General features: G+C 27.6%; 2 protein-coding genes across 5 annotated transcripts; one reads left to right on the top strand and one right to left on the bottom strand.

The window, feature by feature from the left end:
• Positions 1–29: 29 nt before the first annotated feature.
• LOC114132958 (dynein regulatory complex subunit 3) lies at positions 30–12,503 on the bottom strand. 3 transcript variants are annotated; one of them, XM_027998568.2, is made up of 11 exons: positions 12,181–12,503; positions 9,946–10,109; positions 7,923–8,051; positions 7,663–7,841; positions 7,096–7,317; positions 6,485–6,625; positions 4,986–5,160; positions 3,409–3,561; positions 1,197–1,345; positions 635–756; positions 30–499 (listed from the first exon to the last, which is right to left on the bottom strand). In XM_027998568.2, the coding sequence occupies exons 1-10, from the start codon at positions 12,299–12,301 to the stop codon at positions 666–668; spliced, it is 1,524 nt and encodes a 507-aa protein (XP_027854369.1). In that variant the 5' UTR covers positions 12,302–12,503; the 3' UTR covers positions 30–499; positions 635–665. The 3 variants fall into 3 exon arrangements, with proteins under 3 accessions (XP_027854369.1, XP_050064005.1, XP_050064004.1); XM_050208048.1 differs by having other exon boundaries at positions 30–350; XM_050208047.1 differs by having other exon boundaries at positions 30–756.
• A 155-nt stretch (positions 12,504–12,658) lies between these two features.
• On the top strand, positions 12,659–20,934 carry LOC114132965 (ADP-ribosylation factor-like protein 6). 2 transcript variants are annotated; one of them, XR_007606359.1, is made up of 3 exons: positions 12,659–13,008; positions 16,923–17,411; positions 19,154–20,934. XR_007606359.1 is itself a non-coding variant. In XM_027998575.2 (2 exons), exons 1-2 carry the CDS (start codon positions 12,810–12,812, stop codon positions 17,333–17,335), a joined length of 612 nt encoding a protein of 203 aa, XP_027854376.1. In that variant the 5' UTR covers positions 12,659–12,809; the 3' UTR covers positions 17,336–20,934. The 2 variants fall into 2 exon arrangements, 1 of the variants encoding a protein (XP_027854376.1); XM_027998575.2 differs by having other exon boundaries at positions 16,923–20,934.
• The last annotated feature ends 1,401 nt before the right edge of the window (positions 20,935–22,335 follow it).

Raw genomic sequence — 22,335 nt, 5'->3', positions numbered from 1 at the left:
ATATTAAATATTAATTATCATTAGGACTGTTTAATAAATTTAATTGACAAGATGTTTTACGAAATATAGTCTCATATTATTTCATCAAAAAATATAAATTAATGAATACATTGAAACCATAATTGTTAATATAGTACAAAATTCTAAATACAATCATAAAATAAATATAATTTTAAATGGCAGGATGCTGAATAATATTAAATACCACCAATATTATAATCTTAATAGTTAATCATCATATTTTTAATTTTGTTGTGTAGTGGCAGCTGAAGGTTTATTGCCTTCTTAGTGGAATAAGATAGAAAAATTTGTCTTAAGGAACTGCAGGTCACTTATTGCTCCTCACCCATCTATGTACAATAATGTATATTATTACAAACATTAATTGATATTTTTTAAGAATTTATTAGGTATTTAGAGCCTTGGCTACATGGGCCCTATAATATTTGCTTGCACACCCACCGATATATACCAAGTTGCGATATTGATTGGTAATCATCTGTTAATGTTCAAAACATTCAAAAATCAGAAGTATTTTGTACATATACAAATTAAACACTATACTTCGGATTTTCATAATATAACATCATATTACATATTTACATATATAGTAATAAACTATAGTTAGGTATACCTAATTGCTAATATCATAAAACTACTAAGTTCTAAGACTCTGCTACTTCCGATTTTTCTTTTTGATTATGGATAAATGTAGCGATTTCTGATATCTTCCGACGATTTCTTTGGATTTCTTCACTGCAAAGTTATTTTTAATTTTAACTAGAAATTATTATGTTTAATAATATACCTATACGATAAATAATACAACTACGCATTTGAATTATTTAATTATTTGAATATTTAACTTGGCAAAAAAGAAGTGAGAGTTTTTTTAATAAGAGTCATATTATGAGTCGTTAAATTTGTATGTTTTGTGAATTACAACTATATTTAATAAACGGATTAAAAACATTATTTTGTTCATTAAACTAGGTATTCAAATTATTTACATTTGTGGTTTAACGATCATGGGTTTTTTTTTGATCGAAATATCATAAATAGGTAATTGTTATTAACCATCGAATAAAATAATAAAATAATGTTTCACCACCATGTAATCACGAATCGAACTGTTGCCCCATAACTGACATTTATTAATTATTGTATAATTTTCTATCACCTGCTGTTATTTTTACCTGTTCAATTTGTTAAATATATCATCTAACCATTTGGAAGCACTTTGTGTTATGTATAGTTCAGCGCGTTCCACCTGCGATGCTTGGGATTCCATGCATTGAGAAATATCGTTTGTGAACTGTGAAACTTTACTAATTCTACTGTTTATCTGAAATAGTGAAAAAATAAATATAACGAATTAAAACAATTCGATCATAATAATATATAAACATAAATACCTAACCCAGGATTACGGAAATATTATAATTAACTATTGTAATATTTAATATATCATTTTATTTGAATAAATATCAAATGGTGTATCCATTTGAATTAAGAAATTGGTGCCGAATAACAACTAATAAGTAGATAGTTATAATGTTCAAAAGATAGTTTTAGATTCTGAACGAAGTGATGATTGTATTGATTTTACAGTAGTGTGTGTTTTTTTTATTTTTGTGTGTGTGAAATAATGCTTTAATTTCAAACTTCGTGGGTGATTTACGATGGCGAAGTAAAATCCTTGGTGCATTATACAGGTCAAAAGTAAACATTTTCCAATAATTTTCAAACAAATCGAGAAAAAAAAAAGTGATGGAAAAACGGAAATTATTATTCAAAACCCTGTTTCGACCAAATCGATTTTTTTGTATGGTTGTACTCAAAAACTAATCATTGTAAATACTTGAAATTTTCAAAATATTTTGACATTTTTGAGCTACAAGACAATTACAATATAGACAACTGAAATTTTCGATTTTTCTGAGAACTTTTTTTTGTATTGACAATAAAAAAATTTAATACAAGGTTCCTTAGGAGTTGTTCTTTTTATAGTTAAAAAAAAATCAAAAATCGTTAATCACAGTTTTTCTTTAAGCGTTTATACCTAGTTAAAGTTTTTATGATAGGTATAATATGTCAAAATCACGAAAATTTGCAAGTAATTTTGTAGTTGAAAAATCATACATTTATTTGTGTTTATATCTAATAAGGTTAAAAAATTCAACACTAAGTTTTCCATAAGTTTTCTTCAAGTAGCTATAGAGGAAACTCTAAGCATCTTTATAGGAAAAATTTTAAGTTCGTTTGAATTTTAAATTTTTTCGAAATTGCGTAATGATTTATCCTCAAACGATTTTAAATATTTATTATTATTCCAAAAGTTTAAGTCGTAGATACTTGAAAATTTCACCAACTATTTAGATTGAAATTTTTTTCTACATAATTTAATTTTTTAAATATTTCGTTAATTTTAAGGCTATTTATAGGCATTTGAAATATTCGTTTTTGTTTAGTTTTTTTTTATAAATATCGATAAAAAATTTTTTGGTTGAGCCAAAATACTTGAAAATTTAATACAAAGTTCATCATAAGTTAGTTTTATAGTTATTCAAATAATAAATAAATAATACATATATATCTGTATCTAGTTTGTAATGCTTGCATATTATACCATACTTACCATACCATATTATATATTATGGGAGTATTAAATTTGAATCCAATAATAGGTATCATTATATACGAAAAACGATTCTGAAAGGAGATGATTTTTCAGCCTAGGATATAATATAATATAAAATATATTATGTTATTTTAAATTGGGTGGTGATAAAGGTGGTTTATGTTTTAATGACCTGAATACCCTAAAATTAAACCATACACAGAAAATGTCAATTTAAACAACTACAGTAACTATGCATGTTTTAAGTTTCTACTACTTGTAATTTTTAACTATAACAAAAATCTAAAATTATTTGATAATAAATCGTTATTATATGAGTAAATAAAAATTTAAACTAATGATGAAATTTTTTTTATCGGTCAACTTTCAAATTCTTTTATAATTATTGTAAGCCAAACTTATAGAAAATCTTCTGGTGTCGTATCTAATTGGTAAGACAAAGAGAATGGCCCTTCGTTTGATACAGATTCTTTATTGAGTTTTATTTTTTTAAAACATTTCATAAAATATAATGGTTTTTTAGAAAAACCTTTAAAATATAAATAATATTGTTCATATTCATAAGGAAAAAGTATTTATTTTATTATAATATATAACGATAATATTCGTATATATGAATTAGATATAAGTACTAGTTAGTACATCCATCTATTATTTGTATTATACTATTTTTAATGTGATATAATATACTAAACATTTCATACTTAATTGTTCTGTAAATTGAGTTTTATTCTTTCCGTCAATAAATAAATTATAATTATACGTACGTCATCACTTTGCACCGAAGACACAGCGTACTCTAAAATAAACTGTAAGAATATGTTTTGCTGTCTTTGTAACATACAAAATCGGTCGTTGACTAACTGTTTGAATTCGACTATCTGTTTTTCGAGTACATCCCGCAATTCAGCAATCATTTTCTAAATTAATAGATTTATATAATTAGAGACTGGTTGATACTGTTTTTTTCTGATTCTCCGGTAACAATTAATAATTATGTTCATTTTAAACAATAATAATGTATAGAAACATTCAAGAACTCAAAATAAATATTTGAGGTCAATACAATTTTAATTTAAATAAATAATAGTAATTATATATGCATATTTTGAGTTATTTTAAGACTTTTACGATATCAGTTCAAATATCCATTACTATCAATATAAAAAAAACTTATATGTTAGAATCTATAACCCAAGTATTAGTTAATCTAACCGTTAGATTAACCAATACTTACCTCCGATATAGGTTCTAGTATCGAATATTAATAATATTAATACAAATAGAAAGTACCTAATACCATTTATTATACATAATAATTTAAATAATTCTAAAAATTCTGATTATATTTTATAATAATCAATGCTAATACCTATAAGTTATTTATAATATTATGTCGCATCTCGCATCTACTTAGAGTAATCGTATTTTTCATAAAATGGATATCCGAATTTCATGAACTACGATTATATTGTGTAAGTCAAATTTAAGTTCCTGAAATGGAAAACTCTTGGTGGTGTTATTACTGTTATTCAAAATTAATTGACAAAATTATACTCACAAAATTGATTACTTAACATATATTTAAATTTTACACATATATCATAAATCAATTAAAGATAAATTGTGCTTATGATGCATTTTTATCCTGATAAAACATATTAAGTATACCACGGCTGATGGAGGAGGGTGTTACTACACCTTTAACATCCCCCCCCCGACTACGCGCCTGATTAAACATAATATCATAGTACAGTTACAGTACAGTACCTACTTAATATTTTAATGCTGCCAACAGTTTAAAAATATTAAATTCGTTTAATTGTATTATTGTTATTATTTCGTTTTCATAAAAAGTTACCTATTTGTGTAATTAATTAAAAACCTTACTTACACAACGTGTAAAATAAGAGTTTTCATTTCATGAACTATTATTTAACTTACATGATATGAATAAATAAATATTCATTGCATGAAAAATACGATTACTCTAAAATGATACGACACATGCATAAAGAATAAAATATGATGATACATATATTATGGTAAAAGCCAAAAGGAAAGCCGTCCGGTATTTCAAACATTAATAATTTCAACTTGTTTTATTCATACTTTAGTTTACGCGCCAAGTTAAGTTTTTATATTTTTAGTAATAAATAATTATTAAATTAATCATACATTTATTTGTGAATATTTTGGATAAAAAAAAAGTGAAAATTAAAGAGTTTTCATCTTTCACATTTCCTTCTGGTTGTATGCGGCAAATTGCTTAATCTGTCGCTAAACTTTTATTGTCTATAAATACTCATTACCCTATAGTCTATAGTATTAGTTAATACTTAACCGTTATTTTCCTGGACAATTTGTCCTCGTGTCTCATTAGCGTGAGCCATGTCACTTGCGTCTTCTCGTCGAACGCAATATTAACATCGTTCGTTGCTGAATTCTCACCGTCATCGCTTCCTGCTGACAAACCGCATTTCACACGTTTCTTATACTCCGCAAACTCCGAAACGCATCTATAAAACGAGATTATGACGTGTAATACAACTGTTAGTTTTCAAATACGTATATATTTTTATCACGATATTTTGATTAATATATCAAGTTTAATAATTGTCTCATAGTATATTACCTAGCCCACCAGAGCTGCCTTCAGTGATATAGGGGAGGGTCTAATCGATGTAAATTTTCCGAGGAGAGGGTTAATGATTCAAGAAGAATGATTGTAAAGTTAGGATATTAAGATGATTAAACGGCGTATTATAGTTCATGCACTAAAGACATTTAACATTTTAATTAATGATAATGATTACAAGTAATCAATTTTGTGTTGTTAGTTTTAAGCTAATATTAAAGTAAATTTATTTATGATCAAACTTAAAGTTAAGAATATTAACTGTATAAGTCTGTATTAGTACGTTAGATTATTTATGATAGATATATTTTATAACTTTTCTACCATATATAAATATATTTAAATCATAAATCATAAATCATAATACGTAGTTCATGTACATAGGTATACGTACTTGCATACAAATACTTAAACATCGTAAAAAAGTCAAAATAAAAATACAGATAGGTAATGATATTAACATTAAATGTGCAAAAAAATATCTTATTTTAATGTATATAATATAGTCTATACTTCTCTTATCATATTATGTATAATATACAATATATACTTAGAGTCTTTGGACATATTTTATCGTAAATTACTATGACATGGTAGTTTGTAATTAAAAAACTTTATTTTTCAGTTAAGTTGAGCTGTGATCATAATTGTTTTCACATCGATGTTGAAGATTTTTAATGGAATTATACACTTAAATAGTTACAACACGAATACATACCGCCTATCATCATAATATGTTGACAGAAGTATAGATAATTTATCTAGATAATTTTTTTTCAAATAAATTATCTTTTAAAGTATTTAGAAAATTATGTTACGATTAGAATAAATTAGATAAAAAAAATGATCTTATCTAGATAATTATTAATTTTATATTAAAGTGCTGGCAAGGCCGTAACTGGGGAAGGCTCTAGGGGTCCAGACCCCCCTCGAAAATTTTAAAAGTAGAAATATTTAACGTATAAATTAAAGATAAAAATTACAAGTGTTCAGTATCTATATATTTAAAAAAATGTTGAACCCCCCCCCTAAATTTTTTTTTAGTTACGGCCTTGAGTGCTAGTGTTTATATTCAATAATATAAAAATATTACGATCATCAACTCTACGTAGTATTTATCATTTATTCCATCTTTAAAATGTATAATTTCAATTTTTTTTATCGTATTGTTGTGGCAAATAAAGTATTCACTAATAATTGCTAACTTTCTGCTTTCGTCCACTCCACTGTCAATCAACTGCCGCAGCTCCTCGTGAAATTCGTGGACCAACCTGGAACGGATCCCACGGCTTGTCTCAGCAGCTTCCGTTATTTCGGTTATCATTCGCTTGAAGTCGTCTGCATATCTATACGGTCGATGGGCGAGGAAAAAGTAAAAAACCAGAACAAATAAAAAACCGTTAAAAATCACCTCTCATTAACCAAATAATGTGTTAGGATTGTTATGTTAGGTTATGTAATTAATTAAATTTTATAATTTTGATTAAATTCCGACGAGGGATATAGCGAATCTATAGTCTATGACGAAACTGGTCTATTGTAAAATATAATATGCAAGTATTTTGTTTTTGTTCTTTTTCCGAAGATCAGGTGTATTTATGTTTAATTCTTGTTATATTTTAAAACTTTTATTAGGTATATTTAGGTACCTAACTATTTGTTAATAATTGTCATAAATAATAAATAATTATTTTTTAACATTTATATAATTAAAAGAATTGAGCAAGTCTCAAATGGAATATAAGCAATTACCCCCTCAAAACCACCAGTGGTGACTAAAGTCTACTTAACTTCCGATATAATAATAAGGTCTTACGTTCTGTAAACGTTATGGATTCCGTAACGACTGTTTTCCATCAGAACATGTTCCACAGTTGTGTTGCGAAATACGCTTACGTTGAAATCGACGTCTTCGCCTTCGGGGATTCCATCTAAAAAAGCGTTCTTTCTGTCTACCATCCGTTCCAGTCGCAGTTGTTCGTCCACAGACATTAGTTTCCATTTCCTGTCGTTTTTTTTTAGCAATGTAATCATTTGACTGAAAATAAAAACTAAATACAGAATTTTTTTATACATAAAATCCATACTCGACAAAAACATTTCATGTGCACTGACTCGTTCTGGTTTTTGAAGTATGTCTGTCAACATGTTATATATTTTATGTACCAGTAATATAAAGTAAAAACGAGTGAACACATTTTTTTTGAGAATGTGGGGGAGGGGCTAGCACTATTCAAAATAAAGTTGTCCACGCTATGAAAAAATTATAATAATGTACATCATGTTCATGGATCAATTCTAATTGGGAGAACGAGACTAACGCCCCATGAAGTTTGCAAATTGTTTATACACCATTGTTGTAAACTACAATAAGTTAAAGAACCTGTGGATGTCGAAAGCTTCTTTTCTTTCTTCAACTGTAATAGTTCTATTATTAAACACCAGTAACGTTTGTACAATTGACAATATGAATGTCCGTTCCGAGTCAATCGGTTCTGTTTGGCACGGATTACCTTCTATTACAAGCGATATGAGATTTGTAAATTTTTTTAAGTACAAAGTCTGAAATTTCATTAAAATTTTTTTTTTTTAATTGTTTATCGTAGATAAAAAATCTAGAAAATTGGTATACTACGAACTTACAAATTTATAATCAGTTATATTGCAACATCCTATGTCTAGCATTTCTAAACAATTGCGTTGTGTATCCAAATTTTGAATTTTCGTCAATGGATTGTGATTTAAAATCAAACGCTGCAGTTTCACTAATCCCTTCAAAATAATAGGTAATCAATGTTGTTAATTTATCGACAAAATTTAATACAGAAATCTATTATAATACACATGGTAAGATAATATGAGTAAGTACTAATTTAATTTAAATTATTTATTTAAAAAGTATATATTTTATACTTTTTTATACATTATTTGAAACTGTAAATTGTATTATACTGTCAATCGTCAATATTTTGTATTTTTCATTTTAAATGTAACTTTATTTTTTATTTTTAATGAAATGTAAAATGTATAATAATTTTTTAAATAATATTTTAATTTTTACCAATATTATATGTACGAGTAGATATTATAGCTATTGTTTTAGTTACGGGTAGTAGGTACATATAAGTAGTATGTACTTTTATTATATTTTAATCAGAAAATTATACTTATAATTAACAATTAATAATATTTTATAAAAACTCCTTCGTCACATACTCATTACTCATATGATATGTAATATGGAACATTATAAATTATAATTTATCATACTAATCAATAACATATTAAGTAGTATAATAAACTTTTGTATTTTGTTTACACTCCAATTTATATTTGACTGATTCCTAACTTATCCCTTAGTAATTTAACAATCAAAAGTTTTACATTTATAATATTATTATTATATGTATTGTAATTCCTACTCAAGTGCGCCCGCAGAAAATCAGCTCAGAGGGTGCAAAATTAAATGCATGTTATATATTCATTATTCACATACTCGCAATAACATTATGTTATTTTAGTAGAACTAAGATAATCAAAAATATTATTTGTGCAGTAGATGATTCACTAATACGGGAAATTATAAACTTTGATCTTTTTAATTACTCCGAAATTTTATAAAATAAAGTTATGAATCTCACGTGCACAATGATTTTTTTGTTAATTGAAAAATGTCAGTAGGTGTAATGGCACCCACTGGCCTCTCTCTGTGGGCGCCTCTGGTTTTTACATAGGTATTTCTCGATAATTCCATTTTTCATACGTCGTATTTCGACAATTTGTTCATTTACGATTTAATATTAGACATTATATATACTATATGTATTTTTCAATACAGACAATTTCCCATTTTTCCAAAATTATGTAAACAAAATAATACCAATTAATGAACTTAACCTACGGTCGATATAATACGTTCGATATTTGACCTCGATAAACGATAGAAGGGATTAGAGAGCTAGTACAAATCTGTGCTACGACCAAACGATAAATCATATGGTATCAAATTGCTTTCAAGAACAAGATGAATAAGGTTTGATTTCATAATAATTTTAATTCATTTGTTTTACTATCATTTTTTGTCAAGTACTTATAAAGCAATTTTTTTCAGAAATGATTTTTTATAAATTTTTATTTACATATTTTGGTTTTTTTAATACATATAAATACAAATCCTAGTAATAACCTATATATATTTATGATTTAAATTTTAAAACAATAGTACCGATGAACACGAAATTAAACATATTTCATATACCTTCGTGTTATACATATTAATAAAAATACAAAGATTTTTTATAAAAAAGTAGCAATAAATAATTAATAGAAAATATAGTTAAATTTTTAAAATGATACAAAATGTTTCATTTTTATTATTTGCTTGACGTGAAATAAGCATTTACCTAACTAAATGTCTAAGGGGATAGTGAATTTGCATAAAAATCAAATTATTTGACTATATGCCTAGGCATTTAGTAAAAAGCCTGATTTGACTATAATACACTATATGCACAACGCAGTTATTTTATAACTGATTTATTATTTATTATGATTCATTTGAAAAAATGTGCAAATACCTACAGTAGTTAATTAGTTAAGTACGTAAGTTTGTTTTAGCTACTCAAGTATAGGTTATGTGTTTATTGATAAAAAACGTATTACCTACCTGAAGATTTTCGATTTGCTTGATATGATTATGAGAAAGGTCCAACTCGACAAGGTTAGTAAAGGAATCGAGATTGCAAATTTTTTCTATTCGGTTGACAGGTAATTTTAATGACGTAAGATTGGATGACGATATCAAACACAAATTGGCTATATGCAGTATATCTGTAAATAATAAATAATTATATCAGTAGTTTCAAACATATTTTACTAAAATTACAGATAGTTATTTGTATTAAAATGTTATATAAATTATTATGAATTACATTGTACCTTGTACGTGCCATTTAACTAAATTAATAATTATTCATATACTAAAGTGATGTTATGTCAATATGAAAATATTAATAAATATATAGGTATTATATATATTATATATCTATATAAAAAAGGTCATTCGTTGATATTGTGGGTGGCCAAATCTTAAAAAATTCCCAAAATGGGTCGTACAATTAAAAGTTTAGGAACCTTTCTCCATAGACTATATAATATCTCACTAAAGTTCGGATTTTGTAGGTATTTTCTTTTTTTCTATTTGGTCGTCTAATACAGAAAGTCAGCTATGGAAACTACGTGTACAGAATTAGTACACAATATTTTTACTTTATTTTTAAATTGCTTTTTTTTAAGTTTCATTAATATTTTTTCTTAATAAAGAGAGTTTTATCTACGTATTTTATTTACCATTATTTTCTATTTGAAAGATGAATATTTAAGTAAATAATAATAAAATGTTTTTATTATATTTCAGCGAAAATTGATCAAGTAGGTTTTAATCAGTTTTTATGCATAGTTCCAAAAGGTAAAATCGCAGTAAATGACTTTATTAATTTTTGTTATATTATTAGTATAGATGTATTAATTGTATTCAGTCGTTTATTGTTAATTGTTTCGTCGTATCACGAGTGCGCTTTATTTATAAGGAAAATACCTAGTCAAAAGATCATAATATTCCGCACGTTAGTATGATTTAATTAAAGACTTAGAAAATTCATGTTTTTAATTGCGATCAATTAGTATTGTTTGATAAAATAATAAATTTTACAATATAAATGTAGACTGTAGTTATTATTACTTGTTACAATCATATTAACTGCTAAAATAAAATATATTAAATTAAATTATTAAAACAAAATTAGTAATCAAATAATGAATCTTAAAAATAATAAGTAGTGCTTCTTTTTTAGAACTTTTATTGCTTTTTTGCTTTCTTTTAAATATTTTATTATGTGTTACAACTTACAACATCTGAACTCTGATATATACCTAGTAATAACTAATAGCTAATAAGTATAATAATATTAATAATTAATACATAGTAACCGTTTATAAACTATAGTTAGGGAGGTAAAAACATTTATTCGTATACTCGTATAAGAAGATATAGCTATATAATTACGAATAATAAAATCACAATTTTAAAAATTTCTTACGTATAGGTTAAGTTAAATTATCAATATCCATAATTCGTGAAATGTATAAAACTTTGTTTAAATATTATAATTATTTTTAGTACCACATAAGAAATCAATTAATTTTTAAATATTGTGTATGCTTTTTGATGAGCTCGCGGATTGTCACTTGTCAGGCATAAATAAGAAATACAAAATTAAGATTTCTATGGAGGTACAATAATTGAATAATACGTAGGTAGTTAAGTAATTTATAACTTAATAATTAGTTTAAGCTGAATACCAGGGCACTGATATATATCATGATTCATGAATTACATAAAATCAAAAAAAATAAAATAATTTAACATTCATCGAAAAGCCAAATTAATAATTATCGTGCAGTTGAGAACATACATATTATGATTAAATAATATAAATATTAAAATATACAGTATTCTATGGGTAACATGGGTTTGCATATTATAGTTCCTAATTACTTTATATAGGTAGTTATTGTATAATATTTTTAATCATTTTTTTCTATCAAATATTTTACAAATAAGACTAAATAATAATTTATTTTTTTTAAGTATTTTTTATTTATTTAACAGGAATGTATAACTAACTACTCATATATATTTACCAACTATGAAACAAATAAAATAACAAACACTATTTTATAAATTTACTAAAATTGTAAATATGAACACCGCGATCACAGACACATAGGTGTAATTGCAGTGATCCTAAACAATCAATAAAATACGATAGAGAAAAATAAATGGTCATAAAATTGTCCATTATAAGTATATAGATGCGATATTATAAAACTATTATCTCACTCGAACAACTGAGATCCAGACATCCGAAATGTTCGAATGTCCGAGTAGCATCCGAATCATTTTGATAATCGTCATCTCGACCAGACCGTATGACGTCAGCGTTTATCACCGTGAATTCCATATGATGAACTTAAAAACTTCGAACTTTTATCAAAAAAATCTCTAATGCGCGATGGCAATGTCGCTATAAATTTTATTCTTAAAATATATACTTTGCGAGCTTGTAGAGAGTGTTAAATTATATAATAGTTGTAAGCAGCTAACAATAGGTATATTATCTATTTTACATTATTATTACCATATTGTAATGATGGTAATAATTCCTTATTGACTTTAATAAAAACATGAATAATAATAATAATAATAGTAATAATGATTGCGAGTAGCCGTTGTGTTGCACAAGTTCGTACAGAGTAACCATGGCGATATCGTGGGCAATGGGTAGGTAGGTAGCTAGGTAGTTAGCTATAGCCAACGATCGAGCGCGCGTGCGAGAGCGGCTTTATCAATGTCGACGAGTCGTGTAAGTCGTTTCAGCACGTCAAATTCGACCGAGTTACCTACGTCGACGAATCGCTTCCGCCACCCATTTACAGCACATCCGAAATTTCCACTCGCCGTCGAGGGTTATGAACATCTGGCGAAAGTTGACGAGGATGTTGGGCTTTGTAAGGCGGACTCCACGCCGGCGGAAGGCACGCGTCTTATTCGTCGGGCTGAACAATGCCGGCAAGAGCACGCTGCTGAACCGTCTGAAACCAGACCGCGAACAACTGTCCAGGAAACTGATAGCGCCAACCGTCGGCTTCACTACCGACGTGTTCGTATGTAAGTGTTCTTGTGATTATTTTGTACCTCGAGAGTTTTAAAGTATGGTAATTATACGTAGGTATATTTAAAAATTTTAAAAATCAATTTGAATAACCGTATTATTGAAAAAAGTGGACTGAGTGTGGTTAATGGAATATCTTGCATATCATTATAATAATTTAATTTTAATAATAATAATATATCTATATATATATATATATATTATTTACCTATATATCTAATATTTTCGGCAAAAATAATTCAATCTGTATCATATTACTAATAGCAAAATGTGTCATAAAATATACTTATAGTAGGTATATCAATAATAAAGGTTGACAGATTGTCTTTGTTCAGAATTGTTTTTTGTATAGGTGCATTGAATTCAAATTTGACACATAATAGATACACTGTAACTTGGATAGGTATTAGATGCGTTGATACACTCGACACTTAATGTACTTATGTATAGCAGTGTGATTACCTACCTTAAGAAGTATGTAGGTATATTTTAGTATAGGTTATTTTTGACCAACACCTAAAATGGGATACACACATAAATAGCACAATAATGAAACTACGGAAAATGCACTATCTATTCATTAACGCAAGAAAATACCTAAATAACCAGACTCTACGTTTAATATACTTTGCTATGACACAATCTATTATACAATACGGAATAACCGCCTGGGGTGGATTAGGTATTATAGGAAGCAATAAAATTTTCAGAGCCCAAAAAGCATAATTAAAATAATTTTGAGTAAACGAAAAACATATCCCACCAAAGATCTATTTACTGAATTTAAAGTTCTTACGACGCAACAATTATTTTACAGAAATGCCCTATATTACACATACAAATTTAATTTAATAGAGTTCAAACCTAGACACTATAATACACGACAAAAAAACAACTTAGAAATACCTACGGTTCGTATATTGAAATCTAGCCGATGCTTTTCGCAAGTGGGTATGAAATTATTAACAAAATTCCGCTGCAAATTATTAACAGTACGTCCTATAAAATATATAAACAATCCATTAAATTATGGTTGTTAAATAATACTAGTGACCTACAAACTATGTAATATACCAGTGCACCTATATAATGTAGTCTATTATTTACTTATTTATAAATTCTAATTTTTGATGTATTTTTTCTTTTTTTTTTTTTTTATATTATATTATATCTATTTATTTTCTACAATTTATGCTTTAATTACTATAGTTGTACAGGTATATCTATTTATATATTTATGTTTTTGAATTATAGTCAGATATGTCACAATTTCTTACGAAATACCTAAAATATTATAAAAAATTATAAATGTATACCAACCTAGCTCTTAATAGTACTCCATCATCACCGATAAGAGGTTATCCTCAGTGGTGAGATGGGCCATCTAACCATATTGTATATATAATCATCAAATTCTTATCAAAATTGTATCTTTCTCTTGGCCAATAAATATTATTATTATTATTATATTGTATTAAATATTATAGTAAATAGTAGGATATATAGGTAATTATTATCTACTTTTTCTAATTTTAGATTCTAAGCAAAACTGCAGAGATATATTAAACATTTAACAATGATGTGTGTGTGTGTGTGTGTGTGTGTGTGTGTGTGTGTACAGTAATAGAAATGAATAAAATGCTTCAACCTTCTACTTTGAGGGTAGTTTCTGATAACAGATTTGATTTAATTTATACTTAAAAAAAAGAGTAAAAATTCACAGTATTTTTAAAATAAAAGGAAAACAAACAATAAGTTAAGGAAAAATGAGAAATTTTACATAAATCCTATTTTCTTTAAAATCGATTTTATTTTTAAAATAAACCAAAAAATAATAACTGTATTTACTTGAAACTTTCACCAAATGTAAAAATAATAATTTTACGTATATAATTATTCTTATACACATTACAATTTTTAAATCTAATGTTTTTGACAAACAAATAACTGAACATACTGTATTATGATTACGATTTACGAATAGTAAAATGAACTATTTTAATACATAATGATTAATAATTACCTATAATTAATGGATTTCTGTGACTTGTTTAAAACATTGACTTAGTAAATTATCTTTTCTAAGTTCTTAATCAAATGATAAATTTGAAGTATTCGTATGGTTGTAGATTAAACTAAGAATAATAAGAAAACTTTTCATCAAATAATATTTAACAATAAATATTTTTTTAATAGTTAACATTAATTTTTGAATTTTGTTCTTAGAGGCCCAGACTTTGGATGGGCTTGCCTAAAAAATATAAATAAGCAATTAATTACACATTTATATGAAAAAAATAAAATATAAATAAATATAGATATATTATATACCTATAGCAGTATAATTAATAATACGTATTTTTAAGACTGTTAAAATACTTATAATTTGTTATAGACAAATCTATAAGACTATAGACTATAGTGTGTATGTTTTAATTAAATATGATATAAAAAAAATTCCTAGTTTGCTTTTATAAAATAAATAGGTACTAACCATGTCTCTAGTAGACAGTAAACTATACATCTAATTTTGTTTGTGTTAAAAATAGATAAATATTAATATTTAACGTATTGATGGAAATTCAAACAGAGATTAATTTAAAAATGACTAAAAGAAAAATAACTAATAAACTAAAATTACATTAAAAAATTAGGACCACGTTTTGTGGCAAAAAAATTAGTTCATTAATAGAGAAGATCCTAATATATAATAATACTTATATAAATAATACATTAATAATACACAAAAATTAAATTAGGACGTTGTAAAAAAATTGACTATTGAGCCAACCTTCTCGCGGTGATGTTTTCTGGGTAACCCTAATAGGCTCAGATTTAGTATAATATGCAAAGAAATATAAGTGTCAAACGTGTTATTATGAAGGGAAATATCATGCCCAAACGTTGTATAAATTTACTCCCTAAAGTGTTCTGTTTTGGGTAAATGCGCCCCAACGTATTTTCCTCATTTACACGATCCGCAAGCGCTTAGAAAATTGCCTATATTGAACGCCTTAAAAACGACTGGACCTATCGAATTCTTTTTTTTCAGTATTCTAAACAAATAGAAAACAAGTTAAAGCGAATCGCTACGTTTAAAATCTAATAGTACATACATAAAATATTTTAGTTTACTTGTACACATAATAATTAAAATGCAATCAATATTTTTTCGGTGTATTATCTCCAAGAATACTTATTGTTAAGTCGTAAAGTATTAAATATCTTTTTTGTACTAAAAATCGATTTGAAAAATTTTGAGAAATTAATACTCGAAATACTATTTCTATAACAAAAAAAAAAAAAAAATATTACAAAATACAAATAAAAATGAAAACTTGTAGTTTTGAATTTCAACAATACCTATCATAAGACCTACCTCTCATAATATTACAAATGCGTACCTATGTACCTACTCGTTTTATACGTAATATTGGTATATTTATTTTTATCATTACAGCGTAGGTACTCTCGATTATCCGTAGTTTCCCGGAGAAAGTTTTTACTCATAAATAGTTTACAGTTTTTCATTATAACCTGTTCGCATCTTTTATTTTTATTATAATTTTTTAAACGTTTTCGTAATATTGTATGAAGGTTTTTATAAAAATACAACCGCACGCTCTAATTTAGTTTTCCTTAAATACTTTAATTCGAAACTACGCGATTTAAAATTTTCAACAATACCTGCACATATCATTATTAAATTCAATTATAACATTTTAGTTTGAATTTCAATTTTGGCGATTATCCGTGCACGCCAACCTAGCCACCTGCACATTCCGCGGACGATCGAGAGCACTGCACTGCAGTATACTTCTGTATACTTACATACTCGTACCTAAGTCTAAAAACATATAGATCGCCCCGTTTATCCGTCGTTTGTTTATTGTGTGTTTATCGTTTACAGTCAACAACGTCAAGTTCACCGCCAGCGACATGTCCGGCCGCGACGGGTACCGGAGCATGTGGGAGTCGATGTACGCGCAGTGCGACGCCATCGTGTTCGTGGTGGACAGCACGGACCCGATGCGGTTCGCCGTGGTCAAGGACGAGCTGGACATGATGCTCCGGCACCCGGACGTGGCCGACCGGCCGGACCTGCCCGTACTGTTCGTGGCCAACAAGGCGGCCGCGCCGGACGCGTGCGGAGCGTCCGCCCTGGCCGGCGCGCTCAGGCTGCACGAGCACATGGGACAGGACCGCCCGTGGCGGCTGGCCAGCACGGACGCGGTGGCCGCGCCCGGTCAGCCGGCCGACGACGGGCTGTGCGACGCCATGGAGTGGCTGGCGGAGTTGGTCAAGTGCAACCGGCGGCGATGAAGCGGCTGCCGTTCGCCGTCAAATTTCTCTGCCGTCTTCAAAGCGACGACGTGCCGAACGACGTCGTACGGTTTAGGTTTTTATTTTTTATTAAATTATATATTATTGTTTTATCGTGATGTGTATATTTCGTCGTTGTCGTCGTCGTCGTCGTCGTTGTTATTATCGTCCGCCGTACACAGATTCAAAAATAATATTCGTCCGACTCACACGTTTTACTGTATTTCAATATTGTAGGTAGGTACCTATATACAGCACACAAAAAACCCGTGAAGGTTTTGCTCTTTTTATAATTCAATTAAAAGTGCTCATACGTGTTTTGTTATGTTTTTTTTTAACCGGCAATCACGCGACAACGTAATACTTTGTTTATAATATTTTAAATAATTTAACTACGGCACGATGCTTTTATCGCCCAAGACATTATATACGTACTATCATCGTGTCTATAATTAATATTGTTCTATAAACGTTAAGACAGGTCGAGAATTTGATTTTTATATAAATCGAAACATTTAGAAAAAAATCTTTTTGTGAATGAGGACGTGTTATCGTTAATGAAAGAAAAAATATAAAAAATTATAATAAAAAATAGTTAATACCTATATAGGTATAATATTTTAGAAAAATTTGTTTTTTTTTTTTTTTTAACAACTTAAAGTAATTGAATAAGTATTTTCAAAAACGTTGATAAGTAATTTTTTAAATAAAGAGTTTCTTACTTTAAATAGACCTTCCGTTATAATGTACTTACATGTGTATATTAATATATTATTAATTATTATACATATATTTGTCAGCAATTATGGAATAACTATGTATATAGGTACTAGGTAGTCTTAATCATGATAAACCATAACTAGTAAGCATGTAATTGATAAGTTATTATTTCAGCCAATGAAAAAACATTAAAACTTTTCAAATACAAAAATATTATTCATGATTTACTTTATCAGACAAAAAAAAAACCACAAAATATTTGTTTTTTTTTTATTACTAATTAAAATAATGTAAATACTAAACATAGGTACCTACTTAATATCACACATTAGTCGTTTTACACTATTTTTTTCCTGTTTGCATTTTAAAGTTCTGCATTCGATAGCCTGTATATTTGTGTTGATGATGCAATAGGTACAGTGGATATAATCGGTTCATGGTAACTAAAATACGATATGTACGTTCTTAATTCGATTATGTCAAGATAACGAGAAAATACAGCATCTATCGTTGTTTCTGATTTTGTTATTGAAGTATATCGGTCATTAAATAAATAAATAAATAAATCGTGAGGGATTTTCGTCTTATGGCGAAAGTGTGTCGTGTGTCGCAGCCTTAAAAATTTTCTACCAGCGGGCGTATAGAAGTTTCACTTCAAAAAATAAAATTATATAATAATAGCCAAATTGATAGATATAATATTTTTGTAAAAAGTTTAGCTTCATTTAATTTTATACTGACAACGACTATGTTTATTATTGTATGTATGTACCTATTATTATTAAATAATTCGATTTTAGTTATTAATACTTAAATTTAAAACCATTGGTGTAAATAATGTTAGTGGTAATTATTTTAGATGATGCTGTTTCCGGTTATACTTATTTAATATTATTTGTAATTAACCTTTAATTAAATATTATATTGTATTTAAAAAATAAAAAAATTATGTGAGAAGTTAGGGTTGAGGTGATGTGTTATAAAATTGCCACAATGCATTCACATTGCACCGAATATTTTAATTTTTAATTTCGAACAGAACAATTGTTATTATATTATGATGACATTCAAATTAAATAGGTACAATTTTTATTTCAGATAGCTATAGAGTGTAGACGGCAGACGCAGTCTCGTGTTCTGGTGGCAAAATCGTCTCACCGAGTATACGCGATTCCAAATTCCAATATTATGTTTATAATCGTTTATTCTTTTATTTCAAAAGACACAAAATGAACGGAAACGCTCGTCATGCGTGTTGGATTTAAGTCACAGCTCAGCTCAAAAATGAAATCGAACAAGTAAAATACGTATCCTGCAATGTATTATTACAATTACAATACGTTTCTCTAAGTCGAGAAACTGCACAGTAGGTATTTCCTGTTCTTTATATTTTTACGGATTATATATTATTTTGTATAGGTACCTATTCTACAATGCTGTACAATCGTGTGTTATAAAATACTACAATATCGTCTTGTACCTTAACATAATGCGTATTTGTTGACCATTTGCTGTTACAATATGTTTTATGATGCAGGTACCTTGATACCTAACGTACATCGCCATACCACGACCGGTCTCGTGTTCTGTGACGGACTGTATAGGGCGCCAGCCTGCCGAGTCAGGAACAGAACACGGCACCGACGCCGTCAACCTTAGATAATAATAATAACAAATATATAATATAGTCATAGCCTTGTATTATAAATCGTGACGGATTTTCGCTTTATTTATGAATAAGACGAATCTGAAAACATATATTTTGAATTCGTCGACAAGTCTACTTGAGAACGGCCAGTCCACATTTTTGATATTAAAATATAACTTTTTGAACAATTATTGAAATATGACAATTTTTTAATTACTCGTTTGTAATTTAATGATTTTAGGATTTTTGGTAGATAATATCAAAAATGTGTACCTACTGACCGTTCTCAAATAGACTTAACGAAAAATTCAAATCTATTTTCAGAATTTTTATCTCTTTGCTGTATCAATCGGTACGTTGGACAAAAAACACATCTGAATTATTATGTTGCGCATGTTTTAAATAAAGACAGGCAATTACGGCACCGTCACCAACCCCTTTATGGCTCGTGTGTAGCAGTTTTGAAAATTTATTCCCAGGGCGCGTATAGAAGTTTCACTTTAAAAAATATTTAAAATATTAAAAAGTTCGTTTTAAAAACTTAAAACCAGTCACACGTCTTGACCGTATATAATTTATGCATCATCCATTTACCCGCGGTAAATTATCATACATAAAATGCGCAACAACATAATATTCTGAACAATAGAAGGGTAGGTATGAAAAATAAAAATATAGTCATATCGTACGACTATGAGACTAAGAAAATTATGCATCAATTTATTTTAACGCTAAATTATAATATAGAATCTTATGTATACTTCTCTATTTTATCTTTAAGAATATTTAAGTACCTAGTAGTTCAGTATTCATTTACTTAGAATAAATAGATACGCCAAATATTTTAAATATTTTGATATTAATAATTATTAACATTGCTGTATAAAATCATAGGTGGAAGTGAATGAGATACCAGCTCGAAATATTTAATAGATAGATACCTAAAACGTGTATATACGTGTATACGTGTATGTTTCAATGTATTTTGAAACAAATGTTCTTGTAGTCATTAAAACATTATATTAAAGTGATGTACTGATATATACTTGTGATTATACACGTCGTGTAATTTTATTCTTTACTCGAGTGTTAAGTAAAATTGGTTGCTCTAGCAAATGCAATTATTTATCAGTAATAAGTGTAGTTATACTTTATTTTAGAAAGTAATAATAATTATTAACTTACTGCAGTTATTATAATTTATTGATATAATCACTCGATAAAATATGTAATTTTGTAATAGATCTAGATATTTTTTTGAAAATGTTAAATAAAAAATGTATGTATTATAATATTATATTTAATAAAAAAAAAATCCTGCAATGTATTATTACAATACGTTTCTCTAAGTCGAGAAACTGCGCAGTATTTCCTGCTCTTTATATTTTTACGGATTACCTATATTTATATTATTTTATATATTCCACAATGATGTACTCTCGTGTGTTATAAAGTACAACAATATCGTCTTGTACCTTAACATGGTGTGTATATTTTGTCGACCATCTGCTGTAACAATGGTATATAATAATGCAGGTACAGTAGGTACACCGTACGAGTATACACTATACACGTACCGGTCAACGGGACGTATTGTCGGCGCCGCAAACACGATTACTGTCTTTTTATCTTTAAACTTATATACAAAAAGTGGGCAAGTGGGTACCGTTCTGTTGTACATTAGGGGGCGGGGTGGACCTCAGAAGAGGGTAGGTTAAATTTGAATGCAATGATGGGTATCATTGTATACGAAAAACGATTCTGAACGAAGATGATTTGTCAGCCTAGGATATAATTTCCAGTGGTTGGTGAAAAAGGTGGTTTATGTTTTAATGGCTTGAATACACCAACATTTAAGTTCTTTATAATTATTGTAAGCTAAACTTATGAAAAATCTTGTATTAAATTTTCAACTCTTAGCTACCTATACAAACATTTTTATGAATTATACCTACAAAATAATTTGCAAATATTCATCATTTTGATGAATTTTTGTCAAAATTTGAACTTCAAATGCTAATAAAAAAAAATTGTGCCTATGTATTCTTATAATTTTTTAATCACTATAAGAATAACATATGAGGAACTTTGTAAAAATTTTCAAGTATTTTGATAGGGCCAAAAAAATTTTATCGACACTTCAAAAAAAATTTTTCAGAAAAATTGAAAATTTCAGTTGTCTATAAATAGCTCAAAAAACTCAAAATATTTTGAAAATCACAATCTAAATAACTGGTAAAATTATTAAGTATTTACGACTTATACTATTTGAATAACAACAAATACAACACACACTCAAACGTATATATACCTATTGGCTTAAGAAATGAATATATTACATTAGTTTACCGCGTTTCTTTCTGCTATAAGATGGAATAAAATAGATTTTAGATTCAATATCATCTTCCGGCATTATAAATTTATAAACAACGAGTCTTTTATTAATCAACCAAGATACAAAACCTCAATGTTTTGGGGTGGAATGTACAACATAATTCAACAGTTGATTAAATCATATAATAACATTCATAACTAAACTCTAATTAGTGATAAGTACTATTTACTTCACAGATTTGCTATTTATGTTAGTACTTAGTATAGAAGTCTGTGATTTACTTATTGTACTTTGGTT

The sequence above is a fragment of the Aphis gossypii genome, chromosome X (genome assembly GCF_020184175.1).
Source record: "Aphis gossypii isolate Hap1 chromosome X, ASM2018417v2, whole genome shotgun sequence".
NCBI lineage: Eukaryota > Metazoa > Arthropoda > Insecta > Hemiptera > Aphididae > Aphis > Aphis gossypii.
This window is presented reverse-complemented; position numbering and strand designations above follow the sequence as displayed.